Source organism: Epinephelus fuscoguttatus, linkage group LG5 (assembly GCF_011397635.1).
Source record: "Epinephelus fuscoguttatus linkage group LG5, E.fuscoguttatus.final_Chr_v1".
Classification (NCBI taxonomy): Eukaryota; Metazoa; Chordata; class Actinopteri; order Perciformes; family Serranidae; genus Epinephelus; species Epinephelus fuscoguttatus.
In genome coordinates, this window is record NC_064756.1 from 24109378 (window position 1) to 24131552 (window position 22175).

The following is a 22175-nucleotide window of genomic DNA, read 5'->3' on the forward strand; positions in this document are numbered from 1 at the left end:
AGGCCCGCTAAAAGCACCTTGCAGGCAGAGTCAATGAGCAGGAGGAGAAGGGACACAAACAGAGAAAAGTGGGAAAGCTAAAGGACAGAATGGGCTGTTTTATTTTCTACCCTGTAGCTCTGTCGGAGTATAAGATCTAGTTGTATAATGGCACTGACACAAAGAATGTGTGTTTGTTTCTCTATGTTTAAACTTTAACCAAATGTACATGAACTGATGAGGCTTTTTAGAGGCTAAATCTGTGGGCCCCAACATGTTCCTTCTGCTATCCTTGTCAAGAACAATTTACGCTGTGTTTTTTCCCTCCTCTCTAATTTTAACATAGAGCGTAATAAAAAGACAAGTAAAGGGAAAGAAGCCCTCTCAAGTCGTTCATGCCAGACGTGCATGAGTCTCTGCAGCAGGAACATGATAATTTGTAGGTGGATTGATAACTCTGAATCTTGCTTGTCCCGACTTACACTGTGTACCCCCTACTGCTTCAAAGTAATCCGGAGCTGAGTGAAGCTTCAATCAAATCCTTATGGAAATGCTGTGTGCTGAAATTCAGAGTTAGAGAAGAGTGCCTCGCAGTATAAAATCAACTTATTTATAATGTTCACAACAAAGTCTGCATTAAGATAAATTTACAAAATGTGAATATTACTTTGCTGGATGCAGTTTTGCATCACAACATGGAGGGACTGTGTACCAGAGGTGTAGACTAGTGTCAGATGAGTTGGACTTGGATCAGACTGGAGTCACAAATTTAATGACTCTTGACTCAATTTGACAAATCAAAAAAGACTTGCAATTCGACTTGGACTTTCACACCAAATGATGTGTGACTACACTTGGACTTGAGCCTTATGACTTGGAAATACTTGATACCTTCCCCCACAGCCCAAAAATTAAAAAGTCTGTTTTTCAAAAACGTGTTTACAGATTAATTTATTTCCCTTAACTTCCTGCATCAACAAACGCTAAATCTATTCTTGGCAAGTTGAAACTTAATTCAACCAGATACAGATACTCGTTTGAACCAATCCGATTAGTCAAGCTGCAGGAGAGAACCAGGAAGTACCAGCGTTATGCTTTCAAGCGCCATTTGAAAAAATTTACCAAAGATAATTTAATTCGCAAATAAAAATATGCAGAGGTCAACAGAAAGCAAATGCAGAATGCAAAATGTGAAAATTACAATCAAAGACACAACTTCCAAAAAACTTGTTTTAACAAATACATTTACATTTTTAAAAGCACTTATGATTTTTGTAAATGTAATATGTTATTAGTATGTCGTTAAAATGGCGTCACATTTATTGAAAAGCACATTACGACTTGTTTAGGGCTCAAAACTCAAAATATAGGACTAGCGATTTGACTTGAGACTTGTCAGTCTTAACCTGGGATTTGAGTGCAAAGACTTGCGACTTACTTGTGACTTGCAAAACAATGACCTGTTCCCACCTCTGCTATGCACCAACATTGCTGAAATTCATTGGTAGAGTCTTTAGTGAAACAGAATTTCACTAAAAGCCAGAGAATTCAGGTATGTGCCATTAGCTATAGAAACAGGCGTGTTTAATGGCCTCCCTGAGGAGAACATGCTCTGATTTGGGTTTTAGGTGAGATCAAAAATGAAATCCATTTCATGTTTTGTTGATCATTGTACAATGATTTAAGGGCTACACTTTTTTTTAGCAATATGCCCTTTATTTCTGATGTTTTCTTTTTTTGCAAGAATGATAATTAAAAAATGCGCTGTTTTTTTATTTGTTTGCAATGTAGTGTTATATGTACACATCTGACAAATTTTTCACAGCTGCAACAGTGTTTTTGGTGTCTTGAGGGCAGGACACTTAAACAAGCACACAATAAATTATAAAATTAATAAACAAAGATGTTAGTATTTATTTAAAATATCTGAAACATGTAATCATTGTGTTACTCAGTTTCCACAGTAAAACATCAGCACTGACATCATGCATCTTGGATGCTATTATTACTGTTAGATAAATTGAATCATAGTATCAGTGCCACGAATATACATCGTGTTCCTTTTAGTTGTGTGTTGTCTTTGTGTGACAGTAAGAGGAGAAAACTATACAAACACATCATAATGGACACACTGCAAAGCTACTAAGCCTGTAGGGATTATCTCAGACCTGTATTTCTGGTTTGGCTTAATGATAGGTAGCATCACAAGTCATGCAGGCCAGGCCAAGGAAACACTGATTAACATGGCGGAAAGGGGAAGAAATGAAAGGATTACACACAGGATTCTTTGGTTCATGTGCAGTATTTTGTCTAAGAAGTATTCATTACACATCTCTTATAGCAGACTGGTTGCTCATATAAAAAAAGACAATCATGATAAAGTAAAAGTAATTGACACTGACAGTAACACGAATCATGCTGCTATTATGTCTTTTTTCATGTAATTCTCTTAGCAGCTGTTCCTGTTTGTTATATGTGGTTGAACCCTGAGTGTAACTCAGTACATTTTATTAAAAGCGTGTGACTGGGTGTCATGGGCAAACTTTGACAGCCTTTAATTCATTGTATTATGTCTATAAATGTAATATAAAATAAGCCAAAGCCACTGAGGCTAGTTGAGCACTGAGCACCATTCATGGTGTTGAAGGAGGAGACACAAACAGCTTCAAATCAAATCAAGTAATGACCTGAAAGTTGAGCTAATTCAAAGCACAAAAATGCCCACCTTTGTATCCGCACAAGTGCAGTGAAAGAGGCATTATTATCTATGGCAAATTCTTGCGTTATTTTTAGCGAATGCAATTAAAGTGCAATGGCTGTAAAGACATGAAAATGATCAGAGAGAAAAAAATAAAGCTATAAAATATTTCTTTTAAAGGCCGTGGCCTCGGAGCATTCAATGGGGAGGAAAAAAAGTGTGAATGCAGGCGTTTATTTTCCAAACAGCCAAGGCCTCACGACACACTCGACAAGTCACATTTGGGGAACTCACAAAATGCTATAAATGAAAACAACGTGCAGAGCAGATGTCTTGCCCTGATAAACCTGAGCAGCTACAGGCTGAAGGTTAGGTGTGATGTGTTTTAACGTCCACAATCGGCACAGTTTGACGCAGGAATTTAGGGCACCCCATACATACATGCAGTGTAATTAGAAATTCTTTGCATATCCACAAGCTGAAGGGGGTCAGAGGACATGGTCAGCAGGAGTGACGCCTCGGGAGCAGCCAGGGTTCAGTGTGTTGCCCAAGGTCACTTCAACAACAGATATGTATGCATACTGACACTCTAACCACTGGGCTGCCCTGCTGTGGCAATGACTTGACTGGATTAACAACACAACAATCTTATTTAAATAGCTAATCTGATTAATATCTCTGCAGCAAAGGGATGCCTTAAAGGAGGATATCAGTCTCACTTTCTCATCCATGTTACAGTAAATTAAAAAGATCATGATTTTAGGAGTAACTTGTGCCAAGTGTGAGTCCACTCCATCTTTTACCATTCTTAAATGACCAAGTTCAGCAGGTTCTCAGCAGCCCTGCTTTGTTGCATATGCTGACTTTGTACACCAGAGCCACCATGTTCATAAAGAATAACATAAAATACATCCAGCATGAAACTCAAGTCATTGTGGTTAATTTGCATTATTGGTTAGAGTTGATTTTTTAAAACAATTTAGACAGACACTTTGAGTTTGGTTTCTATTTCTAAAAGTGCTGATTAACTATATCTGGTTTAAATGTGTATTTTACTTCATTTTATTTGTTGCAAATGTCCTTTATGCACTTCCACAGTGGGACAAAACAAAAGCCTTTCAGTGGGATCACTAAAAAATAATATTGCAAAACACAATGTAGTGTTCATAAATAAAATAAAGTTTTGTTTTCTATTGAATATATACAGGTGTGACAAAAAAACAAAATGTGTGGATTAGCAGTTTTAAAAAGGAGCATAACAAAAATAATCCAAGTTGGTGCATGGAAACACAAATCACTTTTTTAACAATCGACTTTTTATTTCTAAACCTGATTTAAAAAGATCAATGATTATTGATGTAATAAATTATTAAATGTTGGTCTATTTTTTTCTTGCACGGCTCGACACAGCTCAGTGGAAACATTGCTCCTCAATGCTCTCCTGGTGGGATTTTCTCTCCTCTTAGATATGGCTTCCAAGTAGCCTCCTGGCATTATTTTTGTATGATCTTTGCTCTCCATAAAACATAAGCTAATGATCACACCAACTGCAACATCAAACATGGACTCATCCGGCGCTCACAGTTTCGTGCATTTCAAAGTCGTAAAAATAAAGAGTAATTTAATGCCAGCTCGGTTATTTACCTGTAATATCTAAATGTTGATAAAAAGCTATTTAAGCAATTATAATGGCGTTATTAAGGCAACACTCCAGCGAGGTGACTCCGTTCCGTGCTCCAGCTGGCACCCGGGTGGGTGGTGGAGGTGATCCGGTCCGTGTGTTCCGGCCGCCCGGTCCTCTCCACTGAACTCCAACCCCCGCGCTCTCTATCAGCATCTCATTCCTGTCTCAATATGTCTCAAGATGGCGGCCAATGCAGGATCGATGTTTCAATATTGGAAGCGCTTTGACTTACAACAACTACAGGTCAGTTCAACCTCTGTTTAAATCGTCTCTCCTCTATTCGCTACGGCTGTCTCGTCTCTCTCGGCCGCTGTGTTTTGTGTTTTTTCGGCGGTCGTCTCGAAGGTGTTTCGGAAGAGAATTCAAGACCTCTTCCTCACATTGATGAAAGTGGCTCTCTCGCTGATCAGAAATTGATCCTCTTTGTTCAATTCAACATCGATCGGACACTGCAACTGGGCAAGCCGGGGCGACGCCGCGGGGATGCGCCGAGATAAAAACAAAACGGCAGGGCTTTGGCGGAAAGCTTTCGGTTAGCTATCTTTATTGCGTGTTCTTCAACTTTTACTGGAGCGAGTAGCCGTAGTTAGCCCGACGCTTTAGCCGTTGTAAGGTTGGATAATTTGGGGGAAAAAATAAGTGCGACTCATTATACGGTGGCGCTGTGGTGACACCAACCGTTCAGACGGGCAACACAGACACACAACACCGCTTTGCTTGTGCTTTTTCCTGCTTTTAACTGTCAAATTGCTAAGTTTAGTTGCGGGCGATGAAAACATTAGCAACCTTATCGGCTAACGGTTTTGGAAGCAGTTTATATTGAAGTCGTCTCCGTGATTATGGTTGATCAACTCGGCCGTTTTTTTCCTCTTCTCGGTTTCCCCTGACGGCAATTATACACTGAGAGGTTTTTACAGACATTGCCACGTCTGTGGAAGTGGACGGGACGGGACAGTGTTTGTTGACGCGATGCAATTAAATAAAAATGATAGTAGAAATATGAAAGATCATGACCTTGTTGATTAGGATGAACTCCAGAAATGTCCCAGCCTCGCGCACGCTACTAATCTCGGCGTGCACGGAGGAGATCCACGGCACAGTGGAGGATATGAGGGAAATATTGGGCCTATTCAGTGTGTGTGAATATAGCCAGTGTATATTAGAGCGTGTTTGACCTATCACAAGACATGTAGACAATGGCACTGTTGTGTTTTCCCGTGGCATTTAACGTGCATTGCTGAATTTCAAATCACAATTTATGAATATTAGTAGCCTGGCCGCCGTCGTCATTAACATAAGATTGCATTATGTAGGCTAGCCCAATTGTTCATACATGATTTTGTACATGGCACAGGCTTGGGATTTAAACTTTTATTTAGGTCATGATGCCCCTATGACTGGGTAGACAAAAGGACAGTGAACAAGTCTTCCCAGCGGGCTTTGTGTTGCACTTATGCCACATCATCAAGGCTTCACTTCTCCTATTTATTTGATCCTGTTTGGTCCTCCTACTCGTGCCCCCTTGTTCATGCATTATGTAAAAAATTTGAGACTGCTTTCTCTTTTCTTTCCTCACTATCTATCTCTCCCCCCGCCACCCCTTCCTGCCACCCCCCCTCCAATCTTCCTCTCCCTCACCTCCCCCTCCCCTCCTTTTTAATTTTTTTTCCTCCCTCTCCCCTGGCCCTTCACCCTGCTTTCACCCATTTCGCCCTGTCTGAACTGGTGTGTGTGTGTGAATTTGTCTGAGATCAGTCTTTTTCGTAGATTGACTGCCAGTACGGACAGTGAAGGCACTGCCAGCAGCCAGGACATGAAAAATGCATCGCATAAGTTTGTGATAAGGCCCTGGGTAATTATGGCAAAGGCCCCTATCACAAGCGATTAGTCAGGACAGTGAATCTGAGCGTGTGCAAAAAGCCTGGCGGTTGGCAGGCCTGTCTGCAGGATAGGAATCAGTCGGAGCTTGTGTGTTTGTGTGTGTGTATATGTGTGTGTGTGTGTGTGTGCAGGACTGCTCAGAACATTCACTGTCTATTATTGATGACATCTTATTTACTCTCCCTCCCACTGAGAGGCTCCTAGAGGAAAGCCTTCAGAGAAGAACCTGTTTTTCTTTTCCGTTTTCTGAGGATAATGCAGGGTTAGTGTGATATGATCGTGGTCTACACTTGGCCTTGTCAGCCAATTGCTTTCTCATTTGCTTCTTCCTTGTGATCGAATGGACAGTGTGGATTCACAGTCTGTTTTGTCTGTGTGTGTGAGAGGCACCAGCAAAGGAATGTTTTCTCTTTTTTTTTCTTCTTTTTTGTTTCGTTTGATGATGAAAATCCAACCCAACCTAGATGTCAGTAGCTTTAAGCCATCATAGCGTCTACTCCTCAGGCTCCAACTGCTGATGTTCATTAAAATCCTATTTGATCAGTGTGTCCCATTCCCTGTGTGAGAAACTAGCTAGGTGGTTGTTACAGGACAGAGAGTGCTTTGAAACAGCACAGCGAGCTGTTAACTTGTCTTTTCTGCATGCTTTTTTTTCTCTCTCTCCTAGCTGCCCCCCCCCCCCCACTACAAACACAAATGGGTGCAACAGTGATGCTTTTAGCAAGGTCTCGCACACTTGCAAAATGGATCAGTGATTCAGAGATGATGGCAGGGTGACAGTGAATTACAGATGGAGGAGGTTTTAACGTCTGTAATCCCTGTCCGTCCATTACAGAGTTGAGTTTCTTTAGAGGGGATCATCACTCTTCTGTCCTGTTGTTTTTCTTTTTTTCTTTCTCCTTTTTTTTTTTTTGACCCAGTCAAGCAGTTTGCTGGAACATTGTGTTTCTACTTGAGAGATTGCGCTTCATTACAGGCGAGCCTTAATAAGATATGAGCAAATAGCTGAGCCTAAACCTGTACTTTATATTTTCTGAGTAAGCTTGGAAAATTAAGAACAGACCTTTTTTGCTATACACAATTCCCAATTTAGGCCTAATAGGCTACATCTCACCTCATAACATTTCCTGGAACAAAGCACCCTAGAGCCATTTTGAAAAATAGTTCACTATGTTAGCGTACAACGAAATAGTGACTTAGGTGTAAACTGATCCAGAGCCCGTTCTTATTCACCACCTCCTAATGGGTAAATTTAGGAAAAGGGTTTTGTAAGCTGATCCCAGAGCTGTGGTCAGTGGCAACCTGAGTGGTTTAAATCTCTCAGCGACTGGCCCGCTGTTGTCTGCAGGAGTTTTAGTGTTAATTTATGAGCTGGTTGTCTGAACTCACTGGTGGGATATTTTTACCCCTCTGTTGCTGCACAGGCTGGGGGAGCATAGAGGAAGGGGCATCACGTCATGCTTTTACTGTAGCCAACCGCTTCTCTGCCCAGTGACAAAACCTGGCATTGGGACTGAGGTTTCACTGTGTGTTGGTGGGTGGTGAGCGACTAAGCATGAGTCAGAGTGAGGGACGAGTGCATGTCAGGTCTTTGGTCTGCCCTCGGTCTACTTTGGTCAGGGCTATGTCATCCTACTTTCTAAGAGGTTATAGTGTATTCTTATGAGCGAAAGACTCCGTACGACAGAGGAATGTGCAGCTCTTAAAAAAAACTTCTCTTCATCTACCTTATCAGTGGCTAATTCTCACCGGAGGCCCATACTCCCCAACTCCTCAGCGATTTATAGTACGTCACACTCGGGCTCAGTTTCTTCACCCTCCCTCTGCTTTGAGGAGTGTCTACACTAGACTCAGTTTATCCGATTTAAAAGTAAATACATTTAACTCTCTTGAGTTCATACCAGAATATTTAATTAAACAATTTTCCCTGCATTGTAAAATACATTTTGACCAGTGTCATCTGATGTTTAAACGAAAGATAAAAAAGCACTCCTTCAGAAGTCTAAAAATAGGGGTACCCAAACGGATGGAGCTCTTAATGCAGGCTTTATGCAAAAGTGTGTGACTAACAGACACGTTTCCTTATAAAACTGGAAGGTGTGGAAGTCTCTGCTTGGGATAAAAATATCACATAAATGTGTTTTTGTTTCCATAATTTGTAGTTTTAGATAAAGCAACCAGGGCTCCAAATTACCCTTTTTCCAGTGTCCCGATTTTTCTTTTTTAAGTGTCCCAGACTTAAAAACCAACGTCCCAAATTGAAGTTCTTTTTTTCCTCCATTCTACATAATAAATATAGTTTTATTATAAACTATTTATTATAAACTATGCAAGTTAACTCGCATCACTTCATTGACTCACTCTGGGCCACCAGGGAAGTTCTGCTGGTTGTTTCCTGCACTTATATCTGAGCAAAAAAATCTCAAATATAGCTGTTTGGCCACAATCAGTTTTCTAGGGCTGCAACGAACAATTACTTTTACCGTCGATTACTCTGTTTTTTCTCCATTAAATGTTTTTTTGGGGAGTTTTTCCTCATCCGCTGTGAAGGTCCAAGGACAGAGGGATATCGTATGCTGTAAAGCCCTCTGAGGCAAAATGTGATTTGTGATATTGGGCTTTGTAAAAAAAAAACTGAATTGAAGTTTTCTATAAAATATTAGAAAACAGTGACATATGCCAATCAGTGTTTCCCAGAGCCCAAGCTGTTGTCCTGTCTTGTTTTGCCCACAACCTAATGATATTCAGTTTACTCTCATAGAGGAATAAAGAAACCTGTGAATATTCACACATACAAAGCTTGAATCAAAGTATTTTGACTTTTTCTTCCCTAAAATCAATTTTTCGAACCAGTGAATCGATTATCAAATTAGTTGGCGATTCATTTAACAGCTGACAATTAATTGTTGCAGCTGTACAGTTTTCATTATTCTGTTAGTCATTGTTTATTTCTGTTTGATCAATAAATGCATCACTGCAAGCTGCTGTGCAAAAAAGCAGACCATCATAAAAAAAAACCTGCTACGAACTTTTATTTTTAACACAATTTTAAACACCATGACAGCCTCATAGTTTAACATCAGTTCAGTTTGTTTTGAATTCATATGTACATCATTCTCATAATCATCTTCTTACTGCTGCCAGTCTCTGTCTCTCACACACTCTTCGGTCGTCTTCTTCTGATGCTGCTTTGCCACCACGTTGCAACTGCCTTCTCTGCATCATATATGAGGGGGCTTCCTTGCTGCTTGCCCCTGTTGTTGTTCAGCCAAGTCAGCATTTTGTTGACCACTGGGCGTTCGTGCCGTCGCGCTGTAGGGAGCTATGCTGTGATTGAATCTGTATGTGTAACATGGCATAAAGCTCATGCTGGGTGGTGCCACATCACATTTTTCTAATCTAAACACCTAACAGTTAAAGTTATATAGGCTGTATTCCATGATGCATAAATGTAAAACTTCACGGGACCTCTTTAATTTCAAGCGTTGTGAGCGACACTAAAACATTTAATGTGGCTGTGTATAATTTGAATTGCCTGTAGTTAAGATGGTGCAAATATTTGTGAAAATAGCAAATATTGCAATATAAAATACCAGAATAATTTCATCCACCCTTGGTGTAAGGTAGAAAACCCTCAGAGTAATAATCTTTGCTATAATACTATACTAGTATTGTATTATAATTTAAATGCTGTTATGGCCTTTTTTTCTCCCTCAAAAAGCAGAGATTATATCCTGAAGCCCAGCTACATGTTCACAGATATTTTTTAAATAGAGATATTGTTTTTCTACTCGTCTCAGGTCACAAAAAAAGAGATTTTTGGAAAAGGCCATCTGAGGTGCAAGATTTTCAAAAGTCTGGTTACTTTGTATCCAGGTGGACATGTAAAAGGTAGTGTGAGGGAAACGATGACATCCTCAATTCCCACATGCCCGCTGTTGCTTTGTATGATCAGCAAGTGCCAGAAACAACAATGGCGGACTACTGGCTTCTTTACGTCTTGTTAGTAGGGCTTAGTCTTTTAACTGCTTTACATTTTAACTTAGTGTTAGACAAACTGATACGTCTGCTGCGCCCAGTGTTATTTGTTCCACCTCAGCATCCAGGCTTTTGAGTCCTTCAGAAACAATGGTTTTTGGATCATTCTTCTCTGGTACTTGATGAATCGTTAAAATAACCTTTATCACCACCTTCTGACCCGACAAGCGGTTGGAGACATTTTTGCATTGTAATGTGAAAGGAGATAATTTGTAAAACGCAGGTTGTGCGGACAGAGGAAAAATATCCATTTTCAAAAATATCCACATGCGTGTAGACAGGGCTTTGGATATGCCTGGAAAAAAAAACTGGGCCAACTGACACCTTAAAGAGAGCAGCGTTACTTTTTGTTGCAGTGACTTTCATGTGTTCTTACACTTTGAAATGAATCATCACAACAGATTTCACAACAGACTTATTATACGCAAATTTAAGATGCAGCATTCCTCCACAGGCCGATTGTGGACATCACAATATATTAGAGGGGCCTACTGTCCATGTGGAATTTCAGTATCTGGCTTCTGTTAAAGCGTGTTTCCTGCTTTCACCTAACTTTATAACTTTTTAACTTTTCTCCTGCTCCGTAACATACTAAGACATTTCAGTTTCAGTGCACAAGTTAATCCCTATGAAAAGTCACAAAAATAAAAATGACCTTTTGCGGTTTGACAGCCAAAATCTTAAACATAAATTTTTTGTCTTTGGATGCTCAATCCATGCCTAAATAAAACTGATTTGTGTTAACTGTACTGTTTGAAATCTCGACAGGCTGTATCTTGACCAGCTGGGATCAGTAACAAACATCAGATCACAAGCATCACAAACACACAACAAGGCAGCTCCTTAGTTAAGGCAATATTCAGGAAAACGTTAGAAACAGCTATTTATACCTGATGTGGCTCATATTGCTTTCACATTTCACACCACTTAATACTCAGGCACTTTTAATGTAACTGCACCAACAAAACTTCCACCCAACAACCAGCAACAAGAGCACAGGGGGCAGTTTCCAGAGACCTATTTTCAAGTGGCAGGCATTATTTACAGACCCACTTGGAGTCTCTCTCACCTACAGCATCATAGAGTTTCACCGTATCTCATGACAGAAGCATCCATTATTCTGCTGCTCTGTATTCCAGCAGAGAGAGCTTGGGCCTCAGTGACTGGACACTTCTGTTTAGGCTTGCTTTGGAGTATACCAATTGTTTCCACTTATAAGTTTAAGGATCATGCCCACTTTTTTGAAAATCAAACATACACTTGAAATAGTGCCTCCAAGGCCGATGTAATCTCGTATAGTCTATTGTTCGTCTTGTAATATTGAGCCTGCGGTTTTCAGTAAACAAAAATTGAGCATTCCCAAGGGAAAAATGTCTGTCGTTGTCTTTAGTTGACTGGAAAAGTAAGAAGGTGTAGGCCAGCAGTGGGCTTAGATCCAGTCTCGTGCAACAAAACACACACACTCGCACTCTTCTCTACCTGCCTGCAACATGTTTTCAACTATCTCACCATCATCAAGGTGATCTAATTAAAAATGCTGGCTTTTTATTAACTAGTCACTACCTGTTGGTTTTCGGAGGTATGTGACCTACATAATTAAACTTTATTGGTCACACAGTGTAATAAATTAAGGCTGCAGTGAACAGCTATTTTAAAACTGCAACTGAAGATGATCAACAATTAATCTGGCATTTATTTTATCAATAATTGAATAATTGTTTGGTTTATAAAATGTGAGAAAATATAAAAAAAAATGCTTGTCACAATCTCCTAAAGGCCAAGATCACGCCTTCAGATTTTTTTTGTCTGAGCAGCAATCATAAACCAAAAAAAATATTCAGTTCACAATGACATAAAACACAGAAAATCCTTACTACTAAGGAGCTGGAGCCCAGTGGCACTTCTACTAGAAAAGTGGTTTATCAGCTGTCAGGATATTTGGTGATTAATCTTCTGTCATTGGAGTAATTTATTAAATTTTTCAGTAATACATCATTCTTTCCTGTATTTTTCATTCTCTAGAGTCATTTTACACTACACATGCAGTACACAAGGATTAGACTTAAGTGAGGAAACCTAAGAAATGTGCGGTGAGAATAACTTTAAATAATGACAACTCTGGTGAAAAACTGACTTAAAACAGCCGAGGAAATCTGAGCCCTCGAAATCCATCTGATTGGTTGTTAAGGTGCGGATTTCTGATGACCCAGCAAGCTGAGCCTGGATGAGATTTGCAGTATTTCTGAGGAGCTAAACAAGATGTTAACATGGAAATATAAACAGAGGCAATGGACAAGAAAACGAAATGGAGTCCCATTCCCACAAGGTGGGACCAACCAACTGCAGACGCCGGTCACACACTGGGGGCCAGTGTTTGAGAACATTTTTGACGAGTTTGGCTGAGCGCACTGCTGAGTTTGAAGCTAATGCAGAGCTTCATTTTGTTCAACAAACGTGTCCCTCTGCATAAGCCTGCCGAAATGTGTTTCTGAAGCAAACACCCTGTGGCCTTCAGCGTCTGGTGTGGCCAAGCTATTGGTGAAACACTTGCCCTACCTAATTTTAGTGTTGTTTATCTCACTGTTATCAAGGAGTCTGGGCTAAATAAGGCCTGATGTGCAGACCTTATCCCATGTCAACCCATGACTCCAGTATCAGTGTCCTGTTAGATCATTGACCATAGGTATTGAATTCTAATAGGCCTATTGGTGTGTCCTAATGGTCCAAGTATTGAATTATGATATTGGCAGGGGCTGATGGCCTCAGGATTGAATTATGATATTGGTGTGCTGCAGGCTAATGGTTCTTGGCATTGAATTATGATATTGGTGCACTTCGATGGTGTAGGGATTGAATTATGATATGGCCTGCTATCTGCTAATAGCTCACTCTGTGTAATTTTCAATGTCAATCACGGCTTCAGTTGCTAGATCCATAGCCGGCCTTCAGGCTCAACCCATCAGTCACATCAGATGGGAGCAGCCTTCAACCTTTAGCCTCAGTTCTCACTCCCAATTTCTGTCGCTCTCTCCTTTTTCACTTGCTTTTGTCTAGTGTTTGGACCATCCGGGAGTTTGGGATTTCATTATTCTTAAAAAAGAAGGGCTTGTGTGCACACTTTATTGTTTAATTGCATAATTTAGCTTTGAAATAATGGATGGAACAAACTTTCACATGTAATGGCGGTGTGCTTAAAATAACTTAAAAGTCAGACTGCAGAGATTTTGTCCTATTGACTCATAGTGTTAATGTAGTCGTTGTATTTTTTTGCCTGCCGACTTAAGCATGTATCATCACACCTATAAGATGATGAGGTGTTCATTGGTTTAGTGTGTGGTTTGGCGTTTTCGTGCGCCGCCTTGTGTTAGAAGGAGCCTAATGTCAGAGTAATGGAATCGTAATGGCTCTGATTCAGTGTTAACTTCGTTTCTGTTAAGTGTCCACACCTTTGCAGTGTTTATGTTGCTGAGCTCGTTCCCATTTTGGTAGTTTAAAAGCAACCAGAGCTGTGATGGTCCTGCTGCCAGCTCACAGAGTAAATGGACGGCCTGCTTCTGTGTCAGCCCTCTAAAAATAACACAGACTGCTGGCTGGGCTCAGCAGAAAACTACCACCGATTATGATGATTCAACTACCCTGTATTCACAGGTGCGTGTATGTGTGTATTGGATGGGGGTGGTTTATGCTTAACAAATTGTTCTCTGCATTCAGTAAGATATTCACTGCTTTAGTTTTACGTTGTAGGTTGGTGAACCTTGCCCAGTCAGAGACTCGGTTGAGGAAGTGTACGCAGCGTCTGCTTATGTGTTTGTCTTAGTTTTGATGGTGTAATCAATTCAGGGAAAAACGTCTGTCTTATATAAGTGAGGTGAACCAAAATCACTGTAATGCTTGATCTGCTAATTTAAATTGTAGTGGGAACTATGAGCACCCTGCTATTAATATTGCACAGGCTTCATGATTAATAAACGTTGGACTGGTCTGTGGCATTTTCTACCAAAAATGGTAAATTCTATACAGATAGACAGTCTGTATCTGTTAAATTCATTGGACATCCTCAGACGATACCTTAACCTCCCCCTGACATTTGACCTGAGCAGCTGTCAGACTGGAGCCAGGGTTCAGAGGTGGTCTGACCCTGCAGACCCCACTCTGACCTGGGCTGTCTGACTGGTCTAACCTTTAGAGCTAACAGATGATGACTTTACCATCTGTCTTGCCGTTAACAGGTCTAGCCTCCTTGAACTTGAACTTGTGTGGATGTGGAAATAAGAGAAGAAAAAAAAACCAACTCAAGAAGGGAGAAAATTGTTTAACAATTACCCTGGGCGGTTTTCCTGTGCTTATGTATTTGTTTTATTTTTAAAGGATGACCAAATGTGAAGCCAGAAGTTTCAAACTTTTGTCTTTGTTTACTTATTTGTGAATACTCTGTGAGCTCCTGCCTGAGTCACAGGAGTCTCTGTATGCCCCAATTTAAAAGTGTAATACTGGATGTGCATGATAAACTCTGCAGCTTGCCGTCTCATTTTTAAAAGTGAGAGTTGTCCTCTTGAGGAAGGGGGGAAGGGAATATGTGTTTAGTAGACACAGGCTCATCCGCTGACTGCTGTCTGACCCTGAGTTCAGCGGTATGGTTATTAATAGGCCCAGAGGCCTCAACTTCCAGGAGGCCCTCTGATCAGCTCCAGATGTGGAATGAGAGAGGACAATTGTACGTTAGCCTATCCATGTTTCACATGAAGCAGAAAGTAGGGAGATAGGCATTTGGTGAGACTGATAAAGAGTGAGGGAGGGAGGAAGGGAGGGACAGGAGACCTTTCCACAGCAGGAGCGTGTTTTGTGAGTCTTTGTTTTCATGTGTGTGTGTGTTTTTTCATTTATTACACTCTCTGCCCTCAGACCAAAAGACCATAAAAACGTATGGCATCACCATGGTGACCATAATAACTACCTATAAAACAGCGTGTAAACTGTGAAATAAGACAAACAGACCAGAACAGCCCTGACTGGCTGGCTGGCTGACTGAATGGCTGCCTTCCGCCATAAAACTATTTGAGAGCCAGACTGAAGGAATGCCTTGGAGGCTGCTGTGGCTGTCACGACACATGAAAGGATTAGGCTCTGTGTTTTATCTCCTCTTTATCTGATGGTAATGGATAAGCTGAGTGTAGCCTATCATCTGACGCTTGGGCCGGGGGTTTGATGTTTTAGTAGGGTGACGGTTTGTTGAGTTGACCGCTTTGGTCTATTGATTGCTGTTTGATGGTTTTGATATGTAGGCTGTGTGGAACAGGTCAAGTCTTTTATGCAGTGGAGGCTCCAAATAGCTTTTAGCTGTCCTTCACTCCTCCCATTACTCTAGTGGTTCGTTTGATGTTTGGATCAATCAATAGAAAGAGCCTGAGCTCTTACACATGCTCCATCCTACTTCCCACTGAGCTCAATTCCTCTTCCTTCATTGTGCAGGCTTTATATCACATTCTCTCAACACAGAATAAATGATATAATTACAACCCATTACATAGCCTAATGCAAGCTAATTATTCTGTCATTACTGTAAGGATTAGCTATGCTCATTCTCTCTTTCTCACTGTGTTTCTCTGCTTTTCCCCCTCAAAAGTCGTGCAAGCAGGGCAGAAAAACTCTTACTCATAAAGGCTGACTAAGACTTAGCCCCAGGACATGCTCTGTTGACGTTGATCGTATAGACCATGGGTGTCAAACTCAGTCAGAAGGCTGAGCCTTACTAGAAAATAGTGACAGCATGTGCTGAACACATTAAAGAATCTGGATATATCTAACCTAATGGGGCATTTTCATACATGCTTTTGATTAATGCGTACAAGTCAACACGCTGCTTTTATAGGCTGTGGCACAACTCCTGCTGATGTGTCATCATCAGGCGTCTAGAAAATGACTGGATACAACAGATAGACGAGGCTAAATTAAAATATGGAAAAGGGCATCATGCAGAGCGGGAATGTAATGTACCAGAGGCACATGAGGGTGATGCAGACCCCTTTTCACTGTCCTGACACTGTGCCAATAGCATGAAGCTGCTTGCAGTCCTTAAATGCATGTATAAGTGAATTACAACAAATCAAATAGGCTAACGAATTGAGAGCAGATCAGATCTTAATGCAATTAGATCGACTTTGAACACTGCTCCATTATTTGGGGTCACAGACTTTCTAGGCCAAAAAGACCAGCTCGCATACGAGTGTAGGATGATGAGTGGATGTTTGCAACGCTGCAAGCCTGCACCTGTGGCCCTGTCACTGTCCACCAATGGTAACTTGTATGCGCATTTGATGTCATATAAACTAATAGCGGCGGTGTCAATTGCTTGCCCGAGTCCTTGGGACCCAGGCTTGTATATGTGCTACAGGGCCTGGAGAGCCCCACTCTTCTTCCAGACTTGATTAATCCCTATCGCCCCTCTCCATGATCGCAGTTTCCATTTTTTAGTCCATATCTGTGCACTCATCCCCTCCCCAATCTCCTCTCACTGGCACAGAATGGCTTCCTGGCAGAATGGAGGCATTAATTCAGGGATGAGAGGTGTGATACTCTCTCCCTCTCTCCCCGGTTCTCTCTCTCTGGTTCCCTCTCTCTCTCTATCTGTGCTCTGTTTGTAATGCGTGGCCTTTATCGTAGCTGAAACAGCTCACTACCCTCTGATCCTATCTCAGATCTCAATATCCTAGCCGTTCCACCCTGTAAACGCAGGGATGAAAAATCTTGCCCTTTCACCAATGCATTACACCCGAGCATATCGCCATACCCCTCTCCTCCCATTGCACCCTCCACACCACTCACCCTTTGTGACACGGGCCTCCAGCTAAATTCGAACTCCACAAAATGAGACCAAGTGAGCTGCACTTCCTCTACGCCAGAAACCATCTTAGTCTCATTATATTTGTATTTAGGCTCGGGCCTGGCCTCTGAAACCCCTTGTCAGACAATAGGTCGGGCAAAATAATGACTAGCTCTCAGTAAGCTTCAGGAGAGTTAAGGCTTGGATGTTGGGGAGATAAAACAACAACCAGTCTCTCAGCAGAGAAACATGGATCAATACAAACGAGGCTGCGGTGTAAAAAGCCTGTTTTTGATCCAGGCTTGCGTCAGCATCGGTGAGGTGAGTCTTGACAGCTCCTGTGCTGTTGGTAGATATGGATCTGTGTTCAAAAAAAGGAGCAAAACGCTCAGGGACCACAAGCATCTTGTTAGACTGTGGAGAGTGGTAGGCTGACCCCCCGCCCCCAACCGCTCTGCACACAAACACAGATGCACACGCAGTTGCACAAACACACACAGAAAAGTGTGTAGACCGCAGTTGTCACAGTGAAACTATTGTGTTAGCTTGCGGTTAAGAAAACTTTGTGGCTTTGACTCCAATGGGTGAGAGGAAAAGCAAAAACAGATTCAGGAGGATATGACTTGCGTCTTCAAACCCTGTGTGGTTTGTGAAAACGGCGTCTGCTGGCACATTTAAAGTTCTGCACCCTGCTATGTCAAAGGTAGGAAGGCAGACAGGCAGCCAGGATTGTAGTCTCTTATCTGTGCTGCTGTTGTGCTGTGTTTTGAGGGGGCGTTCCTGTGATCTGTGATCATGTACCGTGTCGTTGTAGCAAGCGTGGCTGTCGCTCCTGACTGAGCCGCCACCCCACGACTCCACCCCCACACAGTAGGTTTGGCATACAGAACAGTCAGCCGCATAGGAGGTGAAATGCTGTGAGGGGAGATGGAGAGGGAGTTTCAGAGGTAGGCCTCGTAGATTTCAGATAAGACATCTTTCCAGACGCCTTTACTGTTTACTATCATAACCACATAACAGCCTCAGACATGTCAGAGATAAAAGGAAAGATTAGCGACTGCTCTGGCAGGACAGAAAACTTCATCTCTTAAACATCTGTGTCATGTTGCCAAGTACAGGGGCTGTGAAAAGGCTTCTCACTTTGTAATGCACACAGAAAAGTTTTATTTCAAAATATTAGCCTCTTCTGCACCGTGACTAATATGGTGTTAGTGTTACCAAGAAGAAGTTAATGTATTTTTGTCCATCTCTTTCTGCGCCTGGCTTGAATTCAAGAGTGGTACTCCATTAGATTAATGTGTAAAACATGCACCGAATGTGGAGCAGTTAACCTACATTGTGTTTGGACTAAAGGAGCGGTGGCAGACTACTTGGCATGTGTGACTGCAGACTAGGTGTAAACAAAGTGTTTCTAGCAGTTACAGTCCCAATTATTCCACAGAGAATGAGATCTGAAGCAAATCCTTGTGTGGTGTTCTCCCCTCTGTGTGCACTCCTGGTCACCGTGGCGGCACAGACGGCAGCTGCAGATTGACTTCATACTGTGTACATAACAATAACTTTGTTGTCATTCCACCAGCCTATCTGTCTCGGCATCGTCGGAGCGTGAGGGCATAAGGAATTCCATGAAGTTTTGATACCTCAATTAAAGTGCGTCTGTCTCCTGTTATCTCATTTAGTCTGTAGTCGATATGATTGGCATAATCAGACATGCCTGATTGGTGCCTCCCATTTAATTAATCAGTCTCACTGTATCATCACCTGTGGCTCATTAGAGTAATTAGAGCGAATTAGTCAGATAGAAGGCCTCTTTCTGCCTGCAGACGAGTGGAAGGAATTTCATTAGGAGAGATGAACACACACATACACCTTGGGTCTGATGGCCAGTGGTAATAGGATTTGTTTACCCGTGACTGTTATCAGTGATTAGTATTATTACCACAGTTGTAGGACGGAGATATAGTCATTTCCGTTTGGCCCATCCTCCCCTCTTAGCTGCAAACATAGCTCACCATGCCAAATTTCGCTGGGCGAACATGTTAGCAGACTTCCTCTTTTTGAAACAGAGTTCAAAAGAATGTGGAAAGACTGGGCTCCCCAAGTTACTGCAGCGGCCTGTCTGTGCATTCATGTGAGAGCACACGCGTGTGGAGCAGTGTGCGGGAGGCTTCTTGGCCAAGTCGGTGTTGAAGTCTCTCTAGGGAGTGTTGGCAATCTGTTCCAATCGTCTTTACAGCTGACCAGACGACCAAATGAACCAGGACAGGGACTGCTGCTGTGGGCCAGTCCAGCCAAGCCAAGCAGGGCTGTTACAGCAATCACACAGACATTACAGCCCACTTAATGCTCCCCTGCACACACCATATTCCATCCTCTGCTAAACTAGACAGTGCAGTCCTAACCAGCCATAGCCAGATTTAAAAATAGTGCCGCAATTAATGTGAAATGGTTAAATGAATTAATTCACCAGTAAATTAAACAGTTTCCAGATTTGAAAAGTAAAATATTTCAAAGTCAGGCCAAGGAGAACCAGAGAGTGTTGACCTCAGAGACCAAGCCTGAAGGCCCAAGCACAGGGTACACACGTATCTAATGCATGTTATTTGGTGCTCTGTGGTGCACTGCAGGCACTACATTCAAGCATCCACACAAGTGCTGGTATTTGCACTTTGCCTCTGCAGTTAATTATATTTCTTGTCATTACATTAGCCATGCATTGTGAAATATAGACCCCCCCCCCTAATTTGCATGTTGTTGGATTTTGTTAATTAGTTTCCTCATGTCTTGGCTCCTTGTCAAACATGTTAATTTGTAAGGTTCATCAGACTAGCATGGTGTCAATCATTGATGTCAAACATGATAGAAAGAAAGTCCCAGTGGTATCCCAGATGGCAGAGCCCCTGTAGAGCAGCCTTGCCTAAAGTTAAAGAGTATTCCCATCCAAAAGTTTGGAGCTTGATGAAGCCAACGGCATAGCTGAATTTAATTGCTGCTCGTGGAGACTGCTTAATAATATCTAAAATAAACCCTGCCATAATTGACACCTAGTTTGTAAGTAAGCTAAAAACATGTAATATGAGTTGGACATGTCTGTCTGCCTAATTAGGGATGTATTGATGTGGACTTCCTTTAGTTTGATTCAGAAATAGTTTGCCAATATTTTACAAGCCGTGTTTGCACTGCTGACCTGTTTGTATAAACTGAAACATGCTAACATGCTCTATCCTTTTAGCTACCCAGTCTGCACACCATCATGACTTCAGATGGATAGTGACAGATGCCACCATTGCAGACGCAATAAAATTGAAACGTCTTCATCTTTCAATTTAGCCATCTATTAATTTGCTATCTTTAGTCATGACAGTAACACAAACTGCGATGTGGGTGCTATAGCAAGGATCAGGTAGCTGGACCAATTGGGCACTGACAGATCTCACTGCAGTGAATTCAAGCAGGTCATCTGTATTGACATTAAACAATCTCATTAGAGTAAATATCAACCAATTTTAATTGTGCAACTGTGTTACTATACCCTGTATAGGCTTAAGAATATCGCCTTGCGAGGAAGTTGCATCTGTTGGTCCTATGTAAGTGCTCAGTCAGACACATTTGGCTATGGAAAAAAAACGTTGCACATAGGATCAAACCTGTGTCAACACTTTGAAGGTTAAAGTTTGTTTTATAAACTGAAAAAAGCCTGTAAAAAAAAAAAACCCTCAAATGTGCCATTTTATAGTTGGTCAAAACAAATAACAAAGGTATAAGGAGAAAAATGGCATCCCCTGTGTGTTTCTAGCTTGGGTCTGCATTTCGTAACATGTAAATTGACCACAGTTCAGTCCCCTTCAGTTTTATTTTGCTAAGAACCCACGTCCTATAAAAACAGCATTCAGCAGAGCAAACACCCAAACATATTTGTCCAGTATTTCACTTAAGGCACTTAAGTATGACAACCTATCATGCTCATACATTGCTTAAAATGGGAATAATATCAGTTCCCTAATGGTCAGTAAGATTTGATGTGTGTGAACAAGGGGCAGGCAGCAGGGAATGTGCACTTTTGGATGTTACGCTCTATCAGCAAGATGAGTGTAAAGTCTGCCCGTGTCTGCTGATGTGGGCAGAGAGTTTGCTGCATAGTCAAAACCTGACTGAGTCTGAGGGTCCTTTTTTTTTTTCTTTCTTTTTTTTTTTTCAAACTGAGACCATGCCCATAATTACTTGCCCACTTGGCATTGAATCAATCCTCTTTCATGTGTGATGTGTTTATTTAGCTTAGCAGTGAGAATTTTTTGGGGAGGAATGGGGATTTGGTAACACATTGGGATATGTGCAGGGTTTTGGAAAGGGATTGGAAAGAATCAAGGGCGTCAGGGATTGGCACATGACCTCCTAAAGCACAGCCCTAGTGGAGGACTGTGGTTATTTCAGTTTTACTCCTGAAACAGGGCGCATTAATCAATTTATGTGAATAGATTATTGTGTTGAATTCCTTTGACTTTTGGAAAACAAGTTGAAAGTAATTGACTTGAAGTTTGCATGGGCTAATTAGCACATCAAAGCGCAATCTAGTAAATTTAATTGAAGGTGTTTTTTACAAGGTTATATATTTCAACTCAAGCAACAACATGAGCTGTATATTTTCTAACTAGACTAAAGGTTATGCCCCTATTTCTATAAACCCATAACTCACATAAGAGAAACAGTGTTTCAGAGGCCGTGATGTTTTTACATATTGCACACCAAACTTCATTTCAATATATTTTGTTTTAATGCACTTTTTCAAGCTGTATTTTTTAAGTTGATGCACTTAATTGTGTCCTGAGGTTGTGTTACACACACACACACTTTGAATTCAAAAACCTGTACTAATCGGTCTCCTGACGTATTTTGCTTCTGCAGCGATTGAGATCATGTAATCTATATTTTCAAAATTCATTCCTCATGTTTAACGACTTGAATGATTAACGGCATTATTTTATATTTTGCTTTTGGGATTTACCTAAATTTGTCCTGATTGCTGCTTCTGCCTACTGAATTCTGATCAGGCTTGAAACCAAAGTGTTCCAGTGAGT

General features: G+C 41.3%; 1 protein-coding gene across 3 annotated transcripts in view; it reads left to right on the forward strand.

Annotated features, from left to right (window-relative positions):
- The first annotated feature begins 4456 nt into the window (after window positions 1–4456).
- The window catches only part of cux1b (cut-like homeobox 1b), a 69257-nt gene continuing 51538 nt past the window's right edge, over window positions 4457–22175 (forward strand). For all 3 annotated transcript variants that reach the window (XM_049575750.1, XM_049575748.1, XM_049575749.1), the window contains exon 1: window positions 4457–4604. In XM_049575750.1, coding sequence (XP_049431707.1) covers window positions 4542–4604 — 63 coding nt within the window. In that variant the 5' untranslated portion in view covers window positions 4457–4541. The remainder of the gene's footprint in view (window positions 4605–22175) is intronic.